The 9,472-nt window shown below is 38.6% G+C and overlaps 1 protein-coding gene across 1 annotated transcript; it reads left to right on the top strand.

The window, feature by feature from the left end:
• Positions 1 to 232: 232 nt before the first annotated feature.
• On the top strand, positions 233 to 9,456 carry LOC146579843 (zinc finger protein RFP-like). Its single transcript, XM_085265424.1, has 10 exons — positions 233 to 271; positions 2,362 to 2,497; positions 2,715 to 2,779; positions 3,286 to 3,390; positions 4,155 to 4,250; positions 4,344 to 4,447; positions 4,586 to 4,694; positions 4,847 to 4,988; positions 5,070 to 5,096; positions 5,212 to 9,456. Exons 2-10 carry the CDS (start codon positions 2,380 to 2,382, stop codon positions 5,754 to 5,756), a joined length of 1,311 nt encoding a protein of 436 aa, XP_085121550.1. The 5' UTR covers positions 233 to 271; positions 2,362 to 2,379; the 3' UTR covers positions 5,757 to 9,456.
• The last annotated feature ends 16 nt before the right edge of the window (positions 9,457 to 9,472 follow it).

Here is a 9,472-nt window from a genome sequence, read left to right as displayed (position 1 = left end):
TTACTATGCACTTAATGAATACATATTATTAAAATCTGGGCTATAATGGTTGTATTGATGTATAGCAACTTGAAATGCTCCCAAAAATGGCTCCACAGCAGGTAAAAATATAATATAAGCTCTGGCGGACTTGGTTCTATGGTAGGTCTTAAAGGGTTAAACGGATGGTTTCGGGAAAAAACGAAACTGGAACCGCTGAATCTTTACCAGAGAGGAGCAGAGTGTCGAGAAAGCAACAGATCGCACAGCATCGAGATACGGAGGAGAGCAGGTAGGCTGCTGGTGTTACTTTGAACTTTTTGAAACGTTTCATGATAAAAATAGCCTGACAGTCTAACTAATCCACTCACTGTCATGCCTGTATGAGCGAAAGAAAACCAGATCATATTAAAATATCACGCCTTTGTATAATATTGTGTTTTTATATGTTTTTCATTTTGTGTAGATGCTGTGAAGTCATCTTGTGTATGAATTAAAATCTAAAAAGTTCATAGTTAACAGGTAGATTGTAGTGTAGCTAAACAAAATTATAGAGACCAACTTGTGCAACACAACTCCAATTATTTATATGCGGATCGTTTTAAGATAAGGAAGCTGTCATTGTTATCAAAGTGAAGTGCAGGTTGCAGGGTGTGTGCTCAGCTACACACGAAACTTTTTTCTTTTCATTACACTGCTTTTCTTTCCATGACAGGAATAACCAAATCCAACCTGTTAATGACCCGCAAATCCAACCCTTTTGTCAGACGGGCATGAATATTTTCACACTTTTCTCTCTTGTTTAAACACCCTAGAACCTAAGTAGAAAAGATTTATGTAAATGTGACGAGCATTACGCATTCTGTACTGTAAAGGAAACGCTGCACGGAGGAGATTGATTGACAGTGGTATACAGCCAATCAGGACACAGAACACAATTGAAAGGCGTTATAGCGAGGCACAAGGATAAGGGATGAGGAAGCTGTCATGGTTATACCGCAGGTTGCAGGGTGTGTGCTCAGCTACACATGAAACAATATTTTCCCACTAGACTGCTTTTCTTTCCATTGCAGGAATAAACAAATCCAACCTGAAATGCAAACACTACTCCTATAAACTCATTTTAACTCCTTCTAGTCCAAAGTAGATTTCAGGGTGTGAGTGTTTGTGCTGTGCAAAGGATCATGTCACTTTCCAATAATCACGCGTGGTCAAACACTAAAAGGTAGTTTTATATTTATAGTTTAAGTTAAGTTAAGTTTATAAATATGTGGTTATAAATGGTTTATATATAACCATAACACAAATGTTTTATTCTTGTAGCATCAATAAAACTAATGAAATTTATGTAGATCCCTGTGTTATGGACACGACCCAATTTATTTCTACCTTTATCTTTTATTAAACATTATGTACAGTATAACCACACATAAATACATTTTTCTCCTACACCAAGTTGATTAGGATTAGAAACCACAGTGACTGTTACACACACAAATCGATCTATAGTACTGTTGTTGTACTTTATAATGCTCCTAGATTTGAATTCATGCTGGGGATAGTGTGGAGCTTGCATTTTCCCCCCGTGCCTGCTTGGGTATTTCCTCCCACAGTACACAGACATGCTAGATCAATCGTGTTGCACGTTGTTCAGTCTTAACACCTCTAAGCCCAGGTCATTCTTGAAAAAATAACTTTCATTTCACTGAGATGCTGACCTGTCAAAATGTAATCTTACTGAGACAATACTCTCCATTTAACTTCCTGACGTCAATTGGCTTGAAAAATAAATAAATAAATATCTTGTTTGTCTCATGTGGATATGTATATTTGATATAAAGACATCAGTGTTAATAACTATGACAGCATTGCACCAAAAAAGCTATTTTTAACCTGAAACCCTTATTAAACCCATGAAACTACTGTACCAGTATGTTGATGCATGTTCAATCATCCAGGTAGTTACGTCCAGATGAAGAGAATCAACCTTTTGGGGGTACTGTACCAGTAGTATCCCTTTTTGAGTTTGGTTCCTCATGTTAGGAAAAGCTCAATACTTCAAATAATTTGGAACAACACTTACTTTTCTGAAAGTTCTAAACACTGCCACTATGCAGTCTGTGCCACGACTACTATGGTCACAAAAAACAAAATAAAAAATCCAAACGATAAAGCTCTCAATTTAAGTTTTGTTTTGTCACTATTAAAATGAAAAGAAACATAAGCAAACAGATGAAAGAAACCGCTTAACAGAGGAGTGCAGAGGTGTGGTGAAATTTAGGGAGAGGTAGACATAGAGTTAAGGATGTTGTGAAAGTAAATTTAATCATCCACTGCTTTTTTTGATTCACTCACAAATATGTTGGCAATATTGTGTTACAGACATCCAACTTATTCAACATGAATGCACAGTGTTCCCGCTGTGGTGTCACCAAATGTAGATGCTTCAGAGGTCACCAGGGATTCAGGTTCTTTCCACCGAGCCACAATGAACCTGAAATCAATATAGAGAGTTCTGGTGAGTGCAATCGATTGTAATGTGTTTGTGCTGATGTAGGGCCAAGAGAAATATCCTCACTAACACTTCTCTTATCATCCCAGTTTACAATGAGAGGTAATGTATTTCAGCAATTTATGGAATTTAGCAGTATAGCAACCCCCACATCACATTTAAAACAATTACAACTGATAACAGACACAAAACAGTGAGCAGGGCCTGTCTTCTTTCTTTACAGTCTATGAGACTCCTCAATCCTCTCATCAAACTACTTTGGCCCACTTTGATGTTTCCAGAGCTCAGGTACTGCATATTTATTAAGAACCACCATTCTGATGCATGTAAAATGGACTCATACTGAAGTGTACCTTATCAAGCCAAAATAAAGCTCCTCTACAAGAGCACAAAGTGGCCAAATACATCATTTTGCTCATTTGCTAAGAATTTAACAGGCCTTTTGGCTGCATTGTTCAACAGATTCATTGTTGACTTCAAAGTAAAACTATATAAACAATAGTTTAATTCTTCTTCCGACGGTAAAGAGTATGTAATCAGTTCCATTTGTTTATTTGTCTGTCTGTCTGTTTCTTAACTAGTTTTCAAGATATCATTTTCAAATTTCTGTCATGGTAAAAACCAATAACAGCTCAAGCAGATTTCATTTTGGTGAACAGAACTTCACTACAATATATTAGGCCTTGGAGGACATGAGCACCAAGGTTGCCTAAACACCTTTCTATGACTTTCTTTGTTCGAGCTTAAGGTCAAGTTTGACCCTTGTGCTCTGTTGCTCTTGTTGTATCTTATAGGTGGCACAGTTCTTGGAGAGTCCTAGGACCGCAGCTCAGCAAGCAGCAATTGGTCTTATAGGGATAGCCTTGGAGGAAGAGAAGAAAGCCAAAAATCTACAAAAGGTTCTGCAATTTTAATACAGTTACTACAGTAACAGTTACTGTTACTAGTGCCTAGTAACAGAGTAATAATAACTGGAATTTGTCTCACTAAACCCTAAGAAAAGCTGAAAATGCTTCAAAAGGCAAAAACATCAGAAACACTGTAGCTTGTGAAATAAAGCCTTGGAGATACCTACGGCTACAGCTGTGTGTTTGCATATGGCTCAATCAAAACCACCACATCCCTCACTTTAGGCCTTTATTAATATTCACATAGGTTGGTTATATAGCCATATATTGACAGTAAAGCTATTATGAAGGGGGCAGCTATTACAGTTTTGTACCTGGTTGTAAACATGTCTTTTGTTGCTGTTCAGCTGGGCATTTTAACACTACAATCTGTCTGTTTGGACTGAATCACTTTAGGAGCGAGCCTCAAGTGGCGACTAGAGGAACTGCTGTTTCTGAGATTTCATTTTCCATCCAATATTAATCAGTTCTCCAGGTTGATTAATAACTGGGCTCTTTTTCTAGCTCCACCATGACGTTAACATTTGCAGGGTCCAGTGACATACCCTTGTTAACACTTGTTAGATGACATGCCATCGTTTTTGGTACAAGCTCAAAGCAGAAAATCTTGTAAATGCTTGCAAACCTGAAAAACACAAAACTCTCCTGCCTGCAAATCTGAGCATAACTCTAGTTGCAGACGTACAGAGCTGACATTCTTTTTTTAACTTATTATAACTTGTAAGTATTATACGTGTCTTTTGTCCTCTTTCTAGGCTAAACATGAAAAACTGAAAGCTGATTTCGAGCAGCAAATTCATATCAGAGAGCAAAAGATGGCAGAAGTCAGATCATCAGAATTAGCCTGCAAGGTAAAGACTGTAACATATGTTTTTTTGTTGTTGTTGTTGTTGTTGTTTTTTGTTTATTGATCAAAACCCTCCACTCTGTTTGACGACTTTCAGGCTAGTTTGGATGCAGAGTGGCTGGAAGTCAACAATTTCTTCTCCCACATAATAAATATTGTGGATGATGCTCGGCAGAAAGCCATTCAGCCTCTGAACGAAAGGTTGGTCCTGTGATGTTAAGTTACAGTTAGTCACTTAGTTTATCAGTGATGAACAGCTTAACATCACCACGGAGATCCTTTATGTTGCTATGGTGCAGTACATTTTTAATAAAATAGGCTGTCTTGTGCACACTCTAGGAGACGGAAAGTAAAAAGAGACACTCAGGATCTCCTCCAGAAGCTTCAGAGAGAAATTGATGTGCTCGAAAAGGTCATTGATGAGTCAATCAAAAACCCAGACTTGGAGGTGAGCCACAAGGTCCTGAAGTCCGTCTTCTGCTTTTTAAAAATACTGGAGCATAAAAGCACTTAAAAGAGGAAACATTTAATTTATGTGCCGTGTCAGTTCTGCTTCACTAAAATCAATAAATTTCATGGTGTCTGCACACACACAAACAGGTTTCTCCTCTAAGAGTCCTGAAGGAATCTAATGGGATAAATGACCATGTTGACACTTCACTCTCCATCGGCACACTGACAGCTACAACTTCAACCATGATGAAGCAAATTCGCGAGGAACTGGATAAACTCTCACCCATTGGTGAGTCCTTTAATTCGTCATGACTTGTGTTAAAATCTATACTTGATATACTGCATCTTACTCCGATTGCTGCTTCCACAGAATTCAAGAGGATTTCTACATTTGCAGGTATGTATGTCAAAATAAAAACAGTATTTAAATAGAAGAACATGGTGATTGTTCTACAACTTCATTGTGAATGGACAAAAAAAAAAAACACACACTTGTATTCTTTTGACTGCAGTGGATGTGAAGTTGGACCCAACTACTGCACACCAAAGCCTTGAAATTTTTGATAATGGGAAAAGAGTGAGAGATGGTGGAAAGACGTTGAAATATCCTGATTCTCCGCAGAGGTTTGATGTATTTGGAAGTGTCCTGGGGCTCAACAGGCTGTCCTCTGGCAGGGCATACTGGGAGGTGAAGGTCAGGAACAAGACCGGGTGGGATCTGGGTGTGGCAAGACGTTACGCAAACCGCAAGGGGAATCTCTCGATCAATCCTGACAACGGTTACTGGGTTATTGTACATTATGAAGACCAGAACTATTTAGCCCTGGCAACACCACCCGTGAGCCTTTCACTTAAAGGAAAACCTCAGAAAGTCGGGGTGTTTGTAGATTACGAGGAAGGTCTCGTGTCCTTTTACGATGTGACGTCACAGTCTCACATCTACTCATTTACTGAGTGTTTGTTCGGTGGTGAGATCCTCCCATATTTCGGTCCACACCCAAAACAAAATGAGAAAAACAGCGATCCTTTGATTATCTCTGCTGTGAAAAAGCAGTAATAACCAAATGCACTGGATCTGGTGCAGGGAATGCATCACTGGTGAGCAATTTATTTGTTCAGGTGTTCAGTAACAGTTTAATGTTTTTCTTTGTGCAAACAGAGTTTTCTCACCTGTCTATCAAGCAGGTAAGATTGTCCAAATTTCAACAATTTTGATTTTTTAGTTTAATCTGTAGCTCTGCTCTAACAGAACGTACGTACCAGGTCCCGCCTACTATCCTCGGAAACGTAAAATAATTGGCTAGAATCTAAAGTGTATCACAGCTCAGGAAAAAAAACACCGAAATAAAGCACCAAAATGTGCGCTGCTTTTCGGTCTGGTTACTACTGTTTATGTCAGAACCGGTGCCATCATGGCACCGGATACCAGTAACCATCCCTAAGGGTGAGACTTCATGTGTTCTCCGTCTTTGATATTGTATAAATACAAATTTCTGTAATTCTTCTGCTCACGTATCAATGCCAAAACTCTTGGATGGGACAATAACTGTCCCAAACTTCTGACCAAGTGGAACATAGTGAAAACATCTGGGCACAGTACTGAAGAATCTTTTTTCTCCCCTTTTTTTTTTTTACCATGACAACAGGGCCGTGCAGAGACGTTTAAAGGGGCGGGTGCTCAAAGTTAAAAAGGGGCACATTGAACCAGGCTGAATAACAACAACACACATTCATCAAGAATCTAATATGGGTAACAAGGCAAAGCATGATGACACGTCTTCCCCGTGTCTGTCAGTCCCTGCATCCCTAAATGTCTCCAGTTGTCCCAAGTTCCTTCTGACTGTCTCCTTGGTGCATTTAAACCCCTGTTGCTCCCTGTCCCTGATCGTCTGTTGTCTTCATCTCCGTTATCAGTCATCATAATTTTACCCTCTCTGTGCAAGTCTGCAAATTTCTTTATTAAATCATAAGATTCTTAAATTCATCAAGTCCCTCTGTGCCTGGGTCCTCGTCACAAAACATGACATCACTGTTTTGTACATTTTAACACAATTTAATTTAAAAATACACTCCAAAAATAGAATCTGTAACCGGAAGGTCGCCGGTTCGATCCCCGGGCTCTCTGTCCTGGCCGTTGTGTCCTTGGGCAAGACACTTCACCTACCGCCTACTGGTGTTGGCCAGAGGGGCCGATGGCGCGATATGGCAGCCTGGCTTCTGTCAGTCTGCCCCAGGGCAGCTGTGGCTACAACTGTAGCTGCCTCCACCAGTGTGTGAATGTGAGAGTGACTGAATAGTGGCATTGTAAAGCGCTTTGGGTGCCTTGAAAAGCGCTATATAAATGCAATCCATTATTATTATTATTAAATAGATTGTATTCAATTAGATTAAAAAAATACATTAATATGAAAAAACAAATACTATTAAGATCACTAATAAAAAAAAAAGTCCTATCCCAGTGTACTTTCAACCAAAAGATAAATAACCAAACCACATGAACATCTAATAAAAGATATAAATATTGAAACACTGATCCAACATTATTCTTGATTGACGGAACATTTGATTTTACACTTTTAGCTGAATGTGGTTTAATATCGGCACATATGACAAAATAACCAACTTCTCTCATTCCATTTCAAACAGGACAGTGGTAACAACAGCAGGCTGCGGACAATTTAAAGTTTTAGATTTTAGATTTTAAATAGCCGATATACATTTCAATGTTAGCAACAGGACGGTCGCTGATTTTAATACAGAGCAGGACGGATTGTAGAGTAGCAAACATTGTCGGAAAACACGTTTCCAACACTGCAGGTTACCTGGTGTACTGTTTTTCAGCTAAAAAGAAACATGGTCTGACTCCTACCTAACTATATAAAGCGTAACTGAAGGTTAAATGCAGCTAATATGTCCTGTTTTAAGCCAGGCACTTACACCTCCGCTCCGCTGCGTCTCAGCCACCATCGCTCTGGCAGCAACGGCGCTACAGCCAGAGTACGGGAGAGGCGAGCTGAGGGTGCTATGATTCATTTTTGGGGGTGCTGAAGCAAACCGGCGGTGCAAACCGCAAAGGGAAGCTCAAACTCAGCCCAGATAATGGGTACTGGGTTATTGTACATTATGAAGAAGAAAAGTATGCAGCCCTCACAGCACCGCCAGTTCGTATTCACCTAAAAGAGAAACCTGAGAAGGTGGGAGTGTTTGTGGACTACGAGGAAGATCTCGTCTCCTTCTACGATGTGAAGGCTAAGTCCCACATCTACTCGTTCACTGAGTGTTCATTCAAAGCTGAGCTTTACCCATATTTCAGCCCACACGTGAAACAAGAAGAGAAAAACTCTGAGCCTTTGATTATTTGTAGAGAGATACCAATGGAGTCTTAAGAAATGCATTTTAACTACAATATACTAAAGTTTGTTGGTCCACAACCTTCCTGTTTTTCTTTTTTCCGATACAGGAAAATGGGAATTATCAGGCATTTCATTTACCTTAGACTTTTTTTTTTCATATATATCTTTACGTTTAGCAGCTACTAACAGACCAATGATAGTAAAGCAAGTACTGACCGTTTATCTTTTCTCCGTTATTTGCTTTATTACTCAAAAGCCTTTAAAGCAGTCTTTGTAACCTCTGGTTTGGTCCAATCTACTAATTGAGATAATCAGAATCATAACACAAAACAATGCTGCTACAGTGTTCTCACACTGCTATTCAACATGTGAACCAGTCAAGACTTACAACCTGATCTAGAACACAAACTCTTGACCTAACTGTAATTTAGACGAAGCTTAAAATACTGTGGTTAGTAAGAAGAGTGTGTGTGATTTTCTTTTTACACCATGTTGGAGGACCAAATGGATCCTAGAACTTTGTGAATCAGACACTATTAAAAACTACATGTACTCGCACTCAACATTGTGACAGTTTTGCTTAGTAGTTACTTCTGTATTTTTTTTACGAAAGGTTATTCGATAACATATCCAAAGATGAAACAATTAAATTGCTTACACAATTTAATCCAGAAAGTTATTTTTTCTTAGAACAATCCTGAACATTTAATAGATTTAGCTTTAGATTTGTTTATGAACAGATAGCTGATCAGTTGAAAATGAAGATTAACTTATAATGATTTGTTGCAGTCTTGAACACAACCTACCTCTAGCTTGATCAGCTGCAACAGCAACAACAGTCTGTATTTAAGTGAATGTATGGGCAACAAAGATCAGCAATAAAATCTTATGTTATAAGGGGCTTTCAAAACATATACTTTAATTATATTCCCAGTTTTTTAGTTATGTATCCCACTTAATTATTTTGGGGTGTTTTGTGGCTGTTCTTTAGCACAGACTTGTATTGTGTTTAATTTTATTTTGAAGTTTTTCACATTGCAAACTAGTCTGTATTTTTTTATGGCAAAGCAGTGACTGAGGTCAGTCTGGAACTTGAGATAATTAAAGCAGAGCACAGACAGTTCTTGTAACCGAGTCAAGGTCCATAATTAGCTGTGTCACCACTGTCCCAAAAAAAGTACACACAAATATCAAATGTACACTTTTACAGTTTCAAGGTTTCCTAAAAGCCTCAGTGTACAGAGCGATGCATCATCTGAAAACAACATAAAAATGCAAACTGCTTTCCTTTCCTTATTTTGCCTTGCTTCCAGAAAAGTAGTCAAATTTCAGGATAAATGAATGACATTCAGTGTTGTCAGGCAATGTCAAACAGCATGTAATGAATAAAATCCCTGTTTGAAAATATAACTTTGTCTCT

The sequence above is a fragment of the Mchenga conophoros genome, linkage group LG3 (assembly GCF_057382185.1).
Source record: "Mchenga conophoros isolate Kocher_MC1m ecotype Shallow Benthic linkage group LG3, M_conophoros_male_GT1.1, whole genome shotgun sequence".
In the NCBI taxonomy this organism is placed as follows: Eukaryota; Metazoa; Chordata; class Actinopteri; order Cichliformes; family Cichlidae; genus Mchenga; species Mchenga conophoros.
Note: the sequence above shows the minus strand (reverse complement) of the source record. Positions and strands in the feature narration are given on the sequence as shown.